The 18,404-nt window shown below is 34.6% G+C and overlaps 1 protein-coding gene across 2 annotated transcripts; it reads right to left on the bottom strand.

Annotated features, from left to right (window-relative positions):
- Positions 1-6,979: 6,979 nt before the first annotated feature.
- LOC144845239 (fibrocystin-L-like) lies at positions 6,980-17,885 on the bottom strand. 2 transcript variants are annotated; one of them, XM_078702427.1, is made up of 5 exons: positions 17,753-17,885; positions 10,737-10,927; positions 8,928-9,124; positions 8,147-8,494; positions 6,980-7,023 (listed from the first exon to the last, which is right to left on the bottom strand). In XM_078702427.1, exons 2-3 carry the CDS (start codon positions 10,897-10,899, stop codon positions 8,991-8,993), a joined length of 297 nt encoding a protein of 98 aa, XP_078558553.1. In that variant the 5' UTR covers positions 10,900-10,927; positions 17,753-17,885; the 3' UTR covers positions 6,980-7,023; positions 8,147-8,494; positions 8,928-8,990. The 2 variants fall into 2 exon arrangements, with proteins under 2 accessions (XP_078558553.1, XP_078558552.1); XM_078702426.1 differs by lacking the exons at positions 10,737-10,927; positions 17,753-17,885 and adding an exon at positions 9,276-10,481.
- Positions 17,886-18,404: the final 519 nt, after the last annotated feature.

The following is an 18,404-nucleotide window of genomic DNA, read 5'->3' as shown; positions in this document are numbered from 1 at the left end:
AAATTTATGACGTAACGATTAGAATGACGTAATATGAAGCGCGTATAAGACTATACTATTGTCACCTTTATTACTCGTGTACATTGTGGCATAACGGGTAGTGCTCTAGTAACTATCGTTTGGATTGAATTCTCTCAGCTCTACTGGCTGGGGTTCGAATCTCTACGGATTTCTTTTTTTTTAAATAAATATAAAATGCTTTTCTTTTATTTTGAAAGAGAGATATTTAGAGAGTCAGGTTAATTTAGGATAATATAATGTAAAAGATTAACAACATCAAAATTCAACAGTGTGGCGCGTTGACCGCCGCGAGTGACTAACAATTGAATGTCAGAAAAAAAGGAATTATAGTTCTCTTCGTTACGTGTTTAGAAAAGAATTTATATCTCATCGTTGGTGGTATGTCGGCGTTGTTATGCAAATGGATTTGTACAGGTGTAGTGGGAAAGATGGTATTCCAACCGTTTTAAACCAAAATATCGGCTAAATATATTCTTTTTTGCGTTTCAACATATATGTTAATGATTCCAATTACGATACAAACTTTTTTTTTATTTTGTAGGTAAAATGGCAGATATAACCCTTTTTGTCTTTCCCCTTAACGTTTTCATACCACAATCGCTGTGCTAAGGGGAGTTTATTATTACCCTTAAGGCCATTTTACACTATAAGTCCTAGACTCGGGTACCCCGAGTAAAAAGAGGGAAGTAAAATCAACCGATTGACCCCTATCTAAGTTTATTTTCTGTCAATCCTTAAGGCTACAATTTATATAAAACAAAATAATTAAACGGTTAAATTCTGTTTCACCAAATTTATAAATAATCTAGGTCCTAGAGGCATGTCTTTTAATTTGTTGTCGGTGTCTTCTATTCTAGGCCTAGAAGGCCTAGCCTAGGTCTAAGTGATGCGGCCTTTGCCGCCTGGCTGGGCGTGAGGTGAGTTGGTACCAATTTTAAAAACTAGTTGCACAAGCTAAAAGGTTAGGCCTAGCCTATTAGGATAAGCCTAGCTAGGTAGGCCTAGGCTAGGCCCTAGCCTAATTAGCCTAGCTAGGTAGGCCTAGAATAGGCGGATGCTAGTCAAGTCGCCCCATCGCAAAGTCGCCCCTTACACAGTCGCCCCATCGCAAAGTCGCCCCAAAACAAAGTCGCCCCGACACAGTCGCCCCATTGCAAAGTCGCCCCATCGCAAAGTCGCCCCAACGCAAAGTCGCCCCATCACAAAGTCGCCCTATCGCAAAGTCGCCCCAAAACGTTAAAAAATAGTTTACAATTGCGTAAAATGTCGCAATGATACACAAAATAACACGGAACGTGTATGCATAAAAGGGGGAGCCCCGCCATGTAGTCTCAGGTTACACGATCGGCACGCACCCCCATCAGAGAGGAAACCCCGACTAATCACTCCGCGGTCGCGCTAACGTGCTAGCTTACCAGAGGGAAACCCCCGTAATTACTCCGCCGTTGTCGCACTACAACGCACCATCTGAAGATGGGGAAACCCCGCCGGAGTTTTACGATGATATCAGTCGCGTTCGAAATCGGTCGCGTTTAATTTTGGTCGCGATAAAATGATGTTACGATCTAGATTATTTTTACTTTGGTCGATGAATATTTATTATTATTATTAGGCCTATATTAATAATTGATTTTTGTTTTTATTTTACAGGTCAGTATGATGAGAAAGATGTGTGCCTTAAAAAATGACAATTTGTAGGCCTAAACATAGTTTAAGATTATAGTATTATCCAGCATAATAATAATTTAACAGTACATAATTATTTAAATGTGAAATATTTTATAGGAAACGTAGGCTGCGTCTGTGTCTTTTATTTTATATGCAACAAATTACGTAAAACAATTTATTTATAAACATTCAGTTTACTATTATATACATAGTATTACAATGAACATTGATTCTAAGCCTGGAAAGGCAATCCCATCATTATATCCATTATTAAATTACTTCATATCACCACTATATGTCGTAAATGATGACGTGCGTGTGTGTATTCGTCGTACGTCCGTGTACGTATTATTCCGTGCCTCTTCACTGTCTTGTTTAATTTAAAATTAAATAAACACCCGATATGAGGATATTTATTAGGCATGATAATTAGAATGTTCTATAACCAAAAGGGTTGAAAAGAATTTCTTCAGTAAAATGATCATTGTGCTGTTGAATAAAAGGCGACTCGCCATCTGAAACATTCTCTGAAACCAATCGGAGCTGCGCCTTCTGGTATCTGTTTCCTCACAGCTAGCTGCTACATCTTTCTGCTGACCGTCGGGATTCCCCTTTTTAAAAAACACGCACACGATACTGTACGATGGTTTTTCCATGGTCAAAATGTATTGTTTTAAATTTTACTAAAATACCTGCATGTAAAACAATCATATCGGCGATGAAATTTTTTTATTTTTTTTCTTCATTTTGAAAAGTCATAAAATTAAGACACATAACTTGTATTGTCAATAAATGCAAAATGATCAATAAGTAGCCTATAACACTCATTGTCTTACAACACTGTTATTGTTTTAACTACTGTAAATCTATACGAAGGCCTACTACACATTTATACATTTATTATATTATCCTAAAAATGAGCTGGTATCCACGCGTAGGTTGAAGAAAGATTCGTAATAGTGGCTCTGGTAACTAATTTTAAAATCATATTAAATTAACATTTTCGAAACTATAAATCAGGGATAATCTTTTTAGAACTTTCAAACAAGGGACTATTTCTTTAATGATTTTTAAAAAGCACATCACTCCATTAAAACCTGTAAAATAAAAATTAAAACACAAATTATGTATATAATAGGATAAACATAATGTATACGACATTTAGCGCGACCAAAGTAACAACGCAATCGATATCAAACGCAACCGACTACAGCATACTACTAGCGGCGGCGCTTCATAATCATACCGAAATAAAACCGTGGGCGACTTTGCGATGGGGCGACTTTGCGATGGGGCGACTTTGCGATGGGGCGACTTTGCGTTGGGGCGACTTTGTAATGGGGCGACTTTGCGATGGGGCGACTGTGCCGGGGCGACTTTGTTTTGGGGCGACTTTGCGATGGGGCGACTTTGTATTGGGCGACTTTGTATGAGGCGACTTTGCGATGGGGCGACTTGACTGGATCCCGAATAGGCCTAGTAGATATTCGCCCAGGATTCGCGTATGGGTGTTAAACGGATGATCGGGCCCACTTTTGTATGCGCACCAAACAAAAGGAGGCCTCCAAATAGCCATAAATAAACACAGAACTAAATGGCCATTAAACTAGTTTAGTATCTAGTCAAGTATCAGCCGCGCAATGTTTTTATGAATATAGTAAATATTAATTAATTATTAAACAGCCGATAAATACTAATCAATGTGTCTTAATACAAAACAAATTTTACTAATCTAACATCTAGTTTTAATGATTAATTATAATAATTAATCGTATATTTCTTTTGTTTACGTCTTTTCTTATTTCTGCATATCATTATTATACATGATACCCCAAACAACAAAGGCTCATCTCATAAACACAATATTTCCCATTTTTTTAATTGTACTTCTTCATTTCTTATGCACTTATAACTTGATACAGAAACCATAATCCTGTTATCGATAAAATGAATATTAATTATTAATATTGGTAATGGTAACTAATAATAAATAAACTAATTTCCAACATTCAAAAAACCACAATTTGCAGAATAAAACCGAAACGGAAACAAAACAACTTTATTTATAAAAATCACACATACTTATTGGCACATGTAAAATAAATAAAAAAAAAAAATGTACTGGCATAACTGACGGCCGCAATAACTGGTGGCTGAAATGATCCCAAAAGAGTTATGTTGTCTGGTACTCGTTGTGTTAACATTAATAATGTCTTTTTCCTTTTCATATAGGCCTAGTGTCTGATGTGTTGATGGAGTAAATGTTCTTGGGCAGCTGGTTGCAGTTTTTCTCATTTTCTATGGCTATATTGTTCTTAGTTGATGTCATATTCTAAATATGTAATTTGTATTGTCATGACGTTGAAAATATTTAAATAACAATTGTCCATGTGGTTTTTAACATCTTTAGATTCATCAGAGATTCATCTGATGTCCAAATCCAGTAAAAGTATTGGATTATTTTATTGATGATTTGTTCTACTGTACAATCATGTAAGAATTAGAAATCTGGCTACTCGCTCAAAGCTGCTACAGTAATGTACTGTGTTAGGAATACTATTAATTGAATCTAACATACACTGGATAGTTCCTAATTTCAGTCTGTTACAGTATTAATTTTAAGAATTTTATTAAGGAACATACTACACTAATTGTGCTTCATATTTTCATATTCATACCGGTAATTTTTTTTAAAACATTTGACGTTTTTAACATGTATGAAATCTATCTCCAGCAGGATCAATTACAGGACAATTGTTCTTGTCTTATATGTGATGATTTTTATGTATAAATAAATGATCATAATGTAAAGAAAAATAAATTAGAAACATTGACATTCTAGCTGAAATACTTTGAAATATTTAATCACTGAATAACTTAATAAATTACACTTTAATATTGTGAACATTTCCAAATTGATCAGCTTGTATTATACCATGTACCGTCAATTCTAATAGTAACCCACACTCTAATAGTAACCCCCCTTCTAGTAGTAACCCAACTTATAAGTCAATCTATAATAATAACCCACTACTACTACTGTTATTATTAGAGTCACAAAAACTATTGAAAAAATGACATTAAGACTGGTCGTTTATTATGCAGCAATATTTTGAAAATAAGGAGATAATGCATGTTGATCTCGGGTGTTTTTGAGTTTATAAAATAAAGTTCAAACAAATTTATTTATTCGTACTGTTTTATTATTTTTCTATGATTTGCTGACCGGAAAAGTTGGGGTGGGTTACTATTTTCAGGTGCCTAATTTAAGATTAGTAATAATAACCCACTACTCCAATAGTAATCCCCTTTCCCCCCCCCCCCACTTCTAATAGTAACCCACCCTAAAAAACAATCAAAAAATAATAACCCAGGGTTACAATTAGAAGATTTACGGAATCAATTAGTTTAAACTAATTAATACATGCTATAGACTATTGTAGCCCAAATATCAAATTACACTTTTAATATTGCAAACATTTCCAAATTGATCAACTTGTAGTATATAACCATGTATTAATTAGTTTAAACTAATTAATCCATGCTATAATCTATAGACTATTGTAGCCCAAATATCAAATTACACTATTATTTATAATAATAACAGCAACCGGGAATCCACAAAATGTTGGATTCAGCCAAGTAGCCTTTTTTGCAATTAAAATCTCATTACACGGAATCGCTTCGATGTTATAGAACACACTTCTCGTAGGCGTGTTGAATATGCGTGTAATAGCGTGTTGTATAAACGCGCCCATAGTTGCAACAGCCTGACAAATTGATATGGTAACACTATTAAAAACAAGTATATCAATCAGAACGTTAACATACGTTATGTTATATCTATTTTCAAATCTTTTAAAATCAAAAACTCATCAGCATCATTTTTTCATTCTTAACTTTCATCCTTATAATTATCCAATTTTGAATTGAGAATCCAGGATTTGATGTCAACAATTTCGCTACCTCTTTCTTGCCTGCAAAATGAGAAAAACAAAAATGCAATTATTCTATCATCTCTTACAGATGTATTTGTCCTAAATTTGTCCTATTTTGATGTCACATAACAGCTATCCACTTGGAATCGAGAAATTGAATATTTGCGACCAACAACCGGCCCATATTTTATAACTACTGTAGTACTGTACTTGTTAAAAAATAACACTATATTGATCTCTTTCCCTTTAATGTTCAACAATATTCCAATTAAAATGCTTAAATACAGAAGTATAGGCCTACAGGTACATATGACAACCTCAGACATCCATTCTATATTAGACTGGGTTCCAGCCCGTAAATTTTGGCACATATGGCGTTTTATACGTATAATATAATACTCAGATTTACGCACTGGGGAAATATGTGAAGAAATCGATTTGCATGCCCGCAAACATCCGATAAGAATGACGTAGGTTATCATACCATATGTGCCAAATTATTTATCTTTACTATTTACGGGCTGGAACCCAGTCTAATCATATATATGCACTGCTCTTTAACCAATTGAATGCTCTTTGGCATGTGAAGAACGAACCTTTTTAAATATAAACTTACCTGTGAGATCGTCATGGTTGTATAGGTCATCTCCTATAGTAGTAAACAAAAACAATTTATAACATTAATATTTTATACATTTTCGTTCTTGATACATTGTACATTTGTGTTTTCAAATGTTTTGCTGCTAATATTGTAGTAGACTTACCTGATGTTGTGGCAATTTCTAGTTGTCCATAACTATCAGCATCATCTGCTGATAAACAACAATAAAATGTTAAGAATGTAATGTTTACGAAAATCTAATTTGTGTCTGATAAGTGCCATTTCCGGCATCTACAGTTGCACAACTCTTAAACATTTCTTATGACACAGGGACAGATTGGAATGGAAAATGAGACATGGATTAATTAATTTTAACACTAAAAAAGAACTTCATAGAAAGAGTCAATCTTAATTTCACCTCACCTCAGCACCAGCTGGTATAGATTTTTATTAGTAATGTTTTATAAGCTTACCTGTGATGTTTTCTTCTTCTTTAAAAGTTTCATCTGCTGATCAATAATAAATGAAAAGTTAACAATTTAATATATTCCTAATATCTATCTGTACATTAAGTACTTTGATTGCACTGATTGCATTGAAGAACTTAAGATCTACCATAAAATTTTTTCCCATGTTTAGAACCAACAAATATATGGTCTTGATTTTATGGCACTCTGGAATTGTCTCTTCTATTAGCAAAAGAAGTATTCTTATTTTACATACTTTGTTTATAAACTATATTAAAGCTTACCTGTAAAAGTATTCATTTCTACTTCTAGGCTTCTGGGTTATCTCCTATAGAAAAACACAATAAAATAATTAATTAAAAAAAATTAAGTTTTCTTATTCTTCTTACCTGTACAAGTGTTGCCACTTGTTAATTTGACAAAATTTGCTGATTTTTCAATTACCTACTGGCAGAACAGGTAAGTAAAAGATATGTACTGTGTGGGTAATAAGCTGTACGGACTATATAAAGGGCAGGAAATATTTTGAGATAATCTAGGTTTTGGCGAGATTCTGGTTTTTAAGGTGTTTATGCTTTGTGAGAGTGAAGTTTGCATTGTACCAGCAACAATGCCTATTTTTTTTTAAAAAGATGTGCCGTGTTTAAAACGTTTTCACCCGCAACTACAGCAATTACATTATAATTCTTCAAGGTTGATATGTCCTTGGCTATTGGCTGTTCTTGTGGCCTCGAAGTCTCTGCTGCCTGCTTTTTATTTTGGGCATATACCGCATCACATGCTTGTGCATATCTAGCACTTTCCTGATCTCCTGTGATTTGTGATCATTATCTGTTATTAAAAACAATCCACTTAATATGTTCCCTTATAGAAGTATTTTAACACAACTTGTTATTAAGTTGCAAAATACTGAAATTAAAGACTGCCTGAACCCAAAACAAGTAAGTGCCAGACAAAAAGCCTAAGGAAAAGCCTAGAATATTTTATTTATCCTTGTTTGACCAATGTTTGACCAATATTTATCCAATTGTTCTGGAGGTTGTCTTTAATTTGAGGTGATTTATACAGCCGATGAAATCAAATTTGAAAGTAGTCTGTAATTGGATTTTTATGGGAGTGTCGACTTGTAGGTACTTTTGGCTAGTCTTCAACATAAGTTGCTCTTAGAGTGGATACGATAGTCTACAATTGAAGATGCTTTTAAAATTGGGGTAGGGGGAAGTATTAATAGAAGGTAGTGGGTTAAATAGAGGGAGACCTGCATTGAATATTTGAAATGGACTGTAGTCTTCAAAAAGAAGTTGCTCTTAGATTGGATACGTCACTAGTCTACAATTGATGGTGATTTTTGAATTATAATGCAGTATTAAATAGAAGATGGATGGTTAATTAGAGAGAGAACTGCATTGACAATTTGAAAATGACTTATAATTAATTAAAAAATCACCAACCTTGGAATCCAGATGTTCTGCAATATCCGTTGTAAAATCTTCAATTAGATTAAACTGAACATTAAATTTCTCCAAAACTTTTACTGTTGATCTGCGATTGATATGTGGAAAACACCCTCAATGACAGAAAACTCTGTTGAGTTGATACCTTCTAGCGTGGATGAGTTGGAATAAACAATGCTGAATTCAAAGAAGTAACCACTTCCCGACAGATTAATGGCAAGATCAGTGAAGTTGGCCCAGTCATGGATTATATCTACAGTGTTGTTGCTGACGAGCTCTGCATCAGATACTCCTGGGCATTTTCCATGGATGTGAAGAATGTCCCAGATTTTGCACAATTTCAGCCTGAAAAAATCAAAAAATCATTGAATAATTCCTTTTTTTCGTAGAATATTTGTATCAAACCTATGGTGTATTACCAAAGCTTGATAGCCTACAGCATATTGGAGTTTAGAAAGAATTGTGTTAAAACCTACACTGGTATCCAATATAGAGATGCAAGGCTGAACCTCAAATGGATGGTTCTCCATAGCATCAGCCGTAAACGTATACTCATTGTGCTTTGGGTCACTAGATGCCTCTTCTTCAGCTTGCTTCTCAGAATACCAATTAGTTATGTTGGTTTGTAATGATATAGGCATTATGGTTATGTTTGTTGCACGCCACACATGAGAATACAATTTAAGACTTTGGACAAGACGATACAAGCCAGTTCTATACTACAGTAACTCTACAGAAAACACTACTTCAACTCATTACTTCTTAAATTGTGACTTACGTTGCATTGCCTGTACTTGGACCTCCTGTTGTATTTGTTGCTCTCACACCCCTTGTTGGGTCTTCAGTTGGGGGAGAAGGATCGGTCATTGCTAATAACCTCAACTTCAAGACTCTCGTACAAAGTACCGGTTTGTGCTGCATTAACAATTTCTGCTTGAAGGTTAACTAACTTATCATGTTCAAGGGTTGAATTGCCTGTAAGGAAAAAATATTAATTATTGTTTAGATATTAAAAGAATAGGTAATTAAATAAAATTCAACTCATTTCTAAACATATGAAACTGAAAAAAGAAGAAATCTGGATAGATTATGTGATACTTTAATATGGTTAAAGAAAGCTATTTACTTATTATATATACCAAACTGGCAAGATTGTTAACAAGATCTTCTTCATAGAAAACATCAACAGGAGCCACACCAAAGTCAACCATTATAACCGGTGTAGTGATGATGTCAATTGGGTCACTACCACGTATAAGTATCCAAAGAGTCTGCCAATCGCGATCAAAATAGTTCTCGCCATAAATGCTGGAGTCAGGAGTTGGCATGAACTGAACGTTTGGATCTTCTGGAACCCATATTTCTCTTTCTATTAATGGCAATGATGTCGAAAAAGTTGACAATTTTAAATATCTTCATGGAAACAGCATGTTGAACAAGTAGCTTCTAGAGTATCACAACGTATCGGTATTATTCGTAGATTAAGATATTATATTCCAAATTTTGCTTTAAGACTACTTGCTAATGCAATAGTATTACCTTGTTTTGATTACTGTAGTAATGTTTGGTCAAATTGTAACTTAGAACTTGTTAATCGTCTTCAAGTACTTCAAAATAGAGTAGCTAGAATCATTCTTTATGCTGATATGTACACCCCTATAACAGAATTGATGTCCTCACTAAAATGGAAGAGTGTCCATGACAGATGGGAAAATGATTTATTAATTATGCTATTTAAATGCCTACAGGGTTTAGCACCATCTTATTTAACAAATCTATTCAAATTTATGGACACTTTTCACACAAAAAATACAAGAAGTCAATCAACAAAAACTCTAAATGTTCCAGCATGGAACAATATTTATGGAAAGAGAATGTTTAATTATAGAGCATCAACCTTATGGAATAATCTTCCTGTACATATCCGTAAAAATTATGAGACACTTAGTCAAGTTGAATTTAAACATCTTGTATAACTTCTATTGTACATAGTTTTAATATAGCTTTTACTTTTATTTTTCTTGTATTTTTTTTCCAAATCTGGACCTCTTGGGAGACCAGTACTTGTGTATTGAAAGAGCTATTCCAGAATAAAGAAAGATTTGTATTGTATTGTATTGTATTGTATATGAACATATCTCCATCCAGCTGCCCGTTATTTGACATGACATAGTGACCTTGATGGTACACATCTAAGCGTTGAGGATTGGCATACCAGATGCCGACAACTATTTTCTGATCTGGAGCTGTGTTCAGGAAATGAAGTCATAACGTTTGAGGATTCGTTGAACTCTCATATACATCTCATAAGTCTCTCCAATTGCAACGATAGACATAAATGTGCTGATTCGCTCTTGACATGTGTACCCATGACACCAATGAAAAGAGCAGATTATATAAAAGATCACAGCTACAACACAGTGATTTTCCTACTCCTCAAAAAAGGGATGCCACAATAAAATTGCGTGCCCAGTCTCGGTGAATGGACTGGTCTTGTTTCAAGAGTGCAACTTTAATAGGAGGAAAGATTTAGGGAAGAATCACAGTTTACAAAAGCTAAAATTCAACATTAAAGCAGACAACCAACCTTTATGTGGACATTTTTCATCATAAGGAATTTTAAGTCCACGTCTCGGATCTCTATCCCACTCGTATGGAGAATCAGGAATAACATAACCAGGCCGTGATCCTCCTAGAATTCCACCATCTTCATCTCTGATCATTGCTTTCTTAAATGCATCACAATCCATCTCCACGCAATCAGAAAGATTAACTTTACTGTTAAGATTAAATGAAAAGTGTAATGTATTGAACTTGATTAATATTACTTGCTACCAATTATTTAAACTTCCTTCACCTGTTACCATATATATTATGTTAACCCACTTCTATATAACCCTGGCTACTTAATGGTCACTAATGGCTAAAGTAGACCCTCTGCTTAGACCACTAAACATTCCACCTTGACAGATTAATTACCCATTACCGATATTGTTATTATAATATATAGTAAATGTAGAATAAAGAATAAACACTTCAGTGCTAGCTTTCAACTATAACAGAACTTGTCTCTCTCTCACTTATTTGTATTGTAAATCGGTACATTACACTACAGTGGCGACGAGAATGGCCCTTATTGGCAAAATTGAAGAATTTATTGAAGGAAGGGAAGATTGGTCACAGTTTGTTGAGCGTTTAGACTTTAGACTAGAGTCTGAGGAAGAAGAAGAACAACAGGAAACTGATTGGCGGTACGTTGTCAATAACCAGAGGCTCTACGCAATAACCAACACGATATTCTACCAACAACAGCAATCTAACTGGATTTCACACTGTATTCGGAGACAGAACTATGATCTCTGCGAAGTTCTTACATTTTATGACCAAAAAAGTAAATTGATAGGAAGACCGAGCCCAAGTATACTTCAGAGAAATATAAACGCTAGTCAACTAGACCGAGAAGACTATATAAGGAAGTGCTTCCAGCATCTTTTATAGAAGACAATAACTACTATGTCCAGTAGTCATTAAGTTGATTAAGTTATGTCTTGATGTTTAATTTTAATTTTAAATGTAAATAGGTTGGGTAATCATCAGGAATAGTCCTGAACAGGGAGATGAGCGCCCCTGCCCACCGATGAGTTTCGGGATCCCTTTGACCCGGAGGGAGAGTACCCGTCAGGGTTACAGTTCCCAGGTTTTTAGTTGTTTTTAAAATTAATTAGTGTTCCATGACCTTCTCATCAAAATTAACGTCTCTCATAAAATTAAGAAAAGTTGTGCTATGTCAACATAATGTCAATGACGGCGAAATGTCCCCAATATTGGGGATAGCTATGAAAACAAATAAGTAAGTAAGTAACTTGTATTTCAAGGCAAAAGAAATTACTACAGAGGAGAAGAAACAAGCAACACTGTTAACAGTTATTGGCCCATCATCTTATAAGCTTTTACGAAATTTGGTTACACCAGAAAAACCCAAGGATAAAACATTCGATGAGCTGGTAACAGCTATGAATGGGCATCACAGTCCAGTGCCTAGTGAAATTGTACAGCGATACAAATTCAACTCACGCTTTCGACGTGATAATGAAACAGTGCCTGAATTTATGGCATCGCTTCGATCGATGGCAGAATTCTGTAACTTTGGAGCCTCGCTCAATACAATGTTACGAGATCGTCTAGTTTTTGGCGTCCGTAATCACGGAATTTGGTCTTTTGGCAGAAAAAGCACTGACACTGGAAAAAGCTGTTGAAATTGCAACTAGCATCGAAACTGCAACAAGAAATGTAAGAGATCCAGCCAGCAGCCAACCTCTGCAGCTGCAGTTGAAAATGTAAACAAAATTGCTTACAAAAAGAAGTCAAAATTTACGGAATTGTTCAAAAAATGTCCAAAATTTCCACTTTTTAAACTTCAAGAATTATGCTATAATATTGCCATTTATGCACATATATTATGGTAACATCATCTTATAAAGCCATAGTAACTAGTTGTGTAAAAAAATAAAAAGATCTAAATTTTGACATTTTTCGAAAAATTCACTGCGGGGGACCAAAGGAATTTTTTAGAAAAATTGCCAAATTTTCTTCTTTTTAAAATTCAATAAGTATGCTATAATATTGCAATTTATGCACATATATTGTGTTAACATCATCTTATGGAGACATAAAAACTAGTTAAGTCAAAAAATAAAAGGGTAAGTATTTGGCCATTTTTCGAAAATTTCACTGCTGGGGACCGAAGGAATTTTTCGAAAATTTGCAAAATGTTCACTTTTTAATATCCAATAATTATGCTATTATATTGTCATTTATGTATATATATTGTGTTAACATCATCTTATAGAGCCATAGTAACTAGTTATGTAAACAAATAAAAGGGTCGAAATTTTGCCATTTTTCGAAAATTTCAATGCGGGGGAAAAAAGGAATTATTTCGAAAAATGGCAAAAATGTCCACTTTTTAAAATTCGATAATTATGCTATAATATTGCAATTTATGCACATATATTGTGTTAACATAATCTTATGAAGCCATAAAAACTAGTTATGTCAAATACAAATAAGAAGTCGAAACCATGTTTTCGCTGTGGAAAGAATAACCATTTGCCAGACAAATGTTATTTTAAGCAAACAACTTGCCATTATTGTAACAAGGTAGGACACATTCAATCTGTTTGTCTTAGCAAAAAGAAGGGGAAGCCCCAAACAGTTAAAAATGTTGTGGCAGATGAGCCAAGCGATGAACCAAGCAACATAGCTACAGAAATGTATGAAGAATTATTTGGAATAAAGACCACGTCTAGTCCTCCACCTATGAAAGTTAAGATACTGTTAGATGGTTTGGATACTGAAATGGAAATTGACACAGGAGCCTCGGTATCAATAATGTCGCAGACGAAATTTAGGCAATTATGGCCTGAAAGAAAACTTGAACCATCGTCAGTTAAGCTACGTACGTACACTGGACAAATAATGGATGTTTTGGGTAAAATTAATGCTGAAGTTACATACCAGAGTACTACTACAATATTACCGTTAACGATTGTGCGAACAGATGGACCTACCCTAATTGGTCGAGACTGGCTTCAGTTTATAAAGTTGGACTGGCAACAAATCAAGGTAATAAACCAATTAGATTTAAGTTCACTGCTTGGTAAATACCAAGAAATATTTAAAGATGAACTAGGTACCCTTAAGGGTACTGAAGCAAAAATGTATGTTGATAAAGAGACAATGCCAAAATTTTGCAAAGCCAGAAATGTTCCGTATGCTTTGCGACAGAAAGTAGATGACTAACTTGATCGCTTACAACGAGAAGGCATTATTGAACCTATACAGTTTTCAGACTGGGCTGCACCAATAGTTCCGGTACTTAAGGCAGATAAATCTACCATTAGGATCTGTGGTGACTACAAAATTACTGTAAATAAAGCAGCCAAAGTTGATCAGTATCCTTTGCCCCGAAGAAAAATTTACTAAATTGGACATATGTCACAAGCGTACCAACAATTACTCTTGGATAAAGATTCTCGAAAATATGTTGTAATCAACACTCAAAAGGGACTTTACAATATACACGGTTGCCGTTTGAAGTCTCTTCAGCACCAGCGATTTTCCAGCTTGTCATGGAAGGACTATTACAAGGAATTAAAGGTGTTACAGTATACCTGGACGATATATTAATTACGACAGGAAAGAAAGATTTTGAGCATTTCGAAACTCTTGAAACCGTCCTAAAGCGACTGGCAGATGCTGGACTTCGTCTAAAAAAGAGTAAGTGTGTTTTTATGGTTAAATCTGTTGGTTATTTGGGACACCTGATCGACAAAGAGGGATTGCATCCCACAAACGCCAAAGTGAGAGCAATTAAAGATGCTCCAGCGTCTCAAAACTTGACAGAACTGAGAGCTTATTTGGGATTATTATCTTATTATGAAGTTTTTACCAAACTTATCCAACACACTTAATTGCTCTGTTATATGCCTTACTTCGTAAGGATAAAGCTTGGAACTGGACAAATTTAGAACAATCTACTTTTGATAAATCAAAGGAATTGCTACTTTCCTGCAGAGTACTTGCACATTATGATCCAAAAAAGGAAATAAAATTATCGTGTGATGCATCTCAATATGGAATTGGGGCGGTACAGAAAGACCAATCGCATTTGCATCTAGAACACTTGCAGAAGCGGAAAAAAAGTATTCGCAAATTGAGAAAGAAGGTTTGGCATGCGTTTTCGGAGTAACGCGATTTCAGTCTTACATTTATGGTAGACATTTCACATTGGTAACAGACCATAAGCCATTGCTGGGTCTTATTAATGAGGACAGACTTGTGCCTAGCCAAGCATCAGCTAGAATCCAACGTTGGGCACTGAAATTAGGTACATACAAATATACATTAAAATTCAAACTGACAAAGTCCCATGCCAATGCGGATGCCTTAAGCAGATTACCATTGCCAGGAAAACCAGAATCAATTCCACAACCTGCCGAAACTGTTCTATTGATGGAGCCAATGAACCAATCTCCAGTTTCCACAGCAGATATTAAAGGTTGGACGGTTAAAGATCCAACACTTTCTCGAGTTCTTTACTACATTAAAAAGGGTTGGCCCAATACTAATCCAAAAATTGAAAACTTGCAACCATATTGGATGGATCTGACAAAGAGAACTCTCTACACAAGATGGATGTATTTTGTGGGGAAAGAGAATTGTTGTTCCACAGCCTGGTAGAAAACAGTTGCTACAAGCACTACATGACGGTCATACTGGAATTGTCAGAATGAAAAGTTTTGCTCAGGATTCGTTATGGTGGCTTATATGGACAAAGACATATCAAAGCAGTGCGATACATGCCAATCCAATCAAACTTTACCACCTAAAGCACCATTGCACCCATGGAATTGGCCAAATAGACCATGGTCACGATTACATATCGACTATGCTGGACCATTTATTGGAAAAATGTTTTTAATACGATGCATACTCAAAATGGCTTGAGGTAATTCCGGTAAATTCCTCAACGACAAATACCACAGTGGATAAGCTCAGGCTTATATTTGCATCGCATGGATTGCCAGATAAAATAGTATCCGACAATGGAACATGTTTCACCAGTGATGAATTTCATACATTCGTAAAGCGAAATGGAATAAGACATTCTTTAACAGCCCCATATCACCCATCATCGAATGGTCTTGCGGAACGTGCTGTACGCACATTTAAAGAAACAATGAAACGTATGAAAGATGGATATATCGAAACAAAAGTCGCAAGATTCTTATGTTGTAATTTGTATGTTCTTGTTATCAGTTTCTTCTTTTTAGGACCCAAGTGGAAATAAGTTTTTAACTTTTCTTGGCATTCCTTGTAATCAAGGCCTGTTTTTTCCGTGCAATTGTTTTTCTATTTTCTATGTATTATATTTTATTGTTTTTTAACCTTGATTACCAAATAAAGTTAAAAAAAAAAACAATTCAAGATTCCTATTTAAATATAGAAATACACCTCATAGCACAACTGGCAAAACACCAGCAGAATTACTGAATGGCCGAAAATTGAAAACGCATTTTGATCTTTTACACCCTTATCAAGCAGATCGTGTTATCACTCAACTTGAAAAACAGAAATTAGCCCATGATCGTCATGCAAAGAACGCACTTTTGTAGAAGGAGAGTAGGTGTATATAAAGAACTTTAGAGGACAAAATCTGAAATGGTTACCCGGAACAATAATATTAAAATCCGGTCGCATCTCATTCAAGATAAAACTAGAAGATGGACGAGTTTGTCGTCGTCATGCCGACCATATCAGGAAGCGTTATAGGCCTGTTCAAACTCATTAATCCAAATCTGAACAGTGGAAACATCACAATCGACTGTCGAAGCACAGTCTATTACTGCTCAGCGAAGAGTATACCTTACTCGCGATAGAAAACCGCCGGAAAGATATGGACATTTTTAATAACTGAAATATAGAAACTTTTATGGACATTATTACTGGACAATTTAAAATGTTGATCTTATATTTTACTTTATACAGTGCATTATACCATATACATTTAAAGTGTTATTAAACCATAACTTAGTACAGTGCTGCTTTGATTCAATTATAAATAAATAGCTTAGAATTGTTTATAATAGAAGGGAGGGAATGTAATGTAATGTAATGTATTGAACTTGATTAATATTACTTGCTACCAATTATTTATACTTCCTTCACCTGTTACCATATATATTATGTTAACCCACTTCTATATAACCCTGGCTACTTAATGGTCACTAATGGCTAAAGTAGAGACTGCTGAGACCACTAAACATTCCACCTTGACAGATTAATTACCCATTACCGATATTGTTATTATATATAGTAGATGTAGAATAAAGAATAAACACTTCAGTGCTAGCTTTCAACTATAACAGAACTTGTCTCTCTCTCACTTATTTGTATTGTAAATCGGTACATTACAAAAAGTATTGTAGGTAAGTGTACTAGGTTGATGAAAATAATGCAACTAGCAAGTAAGGATACACAATGATTACATTTACGTAACTTGGATAAATGCAAGTGGTCCGTAGATATATAGGATAAATACTATTAGTACTTACCCTAAATTAGGTATATGTATGTAAACCCTGTTCTTGTCTCTGACTGTTACCTTCTTTGTACAGTACCTACAGCGGACATTGGGTGGATACCATCATCATTTGATGGATTGGTCATAGTAGCGTAATGATCTTTCTTACACGCAGTATCAAAATGAGCGAATGTGACATCTATTGATAAGAAAGAGCAAAATACCTTTATTTGTAAATGAATAAGTATGTTGAAACATATTCATTTGGTAAGTTTCACCAAAAATGTATTCCGATATTAAAGACATATTTTATGATAAAACAGTACTAAGGGACAACCTCAACATTACAGTGGTGATAACTTGGATACAATGGCAATTTTATGTTATCCAAATAAGCATTCAGCTTCATGTGTAAACAGTATGAGTATACGTTTCCTGCAATAGAACTCAACTGGTTTGTCCAAGTAAGGACTAGGTTTGTCCAAGTAAGGACCAGATTATGTCATGCTTTTACATACCTTGCAATCTTGTGCTTCCAGCAATAGCTGGGTAATTATGTATACCATGAAATGGAAAAAATGGAGCACCATTATCACCAGACATGAAATTTGCCCTCACGTATCCAGCATTTCCATTGTCTGGACCACAAGGTGCACACTGTTTTGCACTTTGACCTGCATTCTCCGGTTGATTCTGAAATATTTACATGAAAATGGGAAAATGTAATATTTTAATCAGAATTTATAAATTACGTGTCTGATTACACAATGGAATGGCATTATCAGTACACGTTAAGAAAAAGAAGGTAGAAGAGTAAGAAAGTCCTTTGACAAATTTCCTTATGAAAGTCAAGTATGCATATATAATATCTATACATTGATTTTATTTGACAGAATGCAAAATATAGTTCCCCAAACTGACAAAATAATAACATTTGAAAAACAGAATTAAAATCTTTTAAAATGAATAATAAAAATGTTCATATTTATTGAAAATGTTTATATCTTTTTTTTGTGTCTTTTTTGGGTTTCCCACTTTTATTTCATCGTCATTAACATTGTTCCATTCATTATGATTTTTACATTTATACATTATCTAATCTAATTCATCATAATTGCTTAATTACAGTATTCGGTTTGTAACATGCTACAAATGTTTATATTCTTACTG

This window comes from Antedon bifida, chromosome 6 (assembly GCF_963402885.1).
Source record: "Antedon bifida chromosome 6, ecAntBifi1.1, whole genome shotgun sequence".
Classification (NCBI taxonomy): Eukaryota; Metazoa; Echinodermata; class Crinoidea; order Comatulida; family Antedonidae; genus Antedon; species Antedon bifida.
Note: the sequence above shows the minus strand (reverse complement) of the source record. Positions and strands in the feature narration are given on the sequence as shown.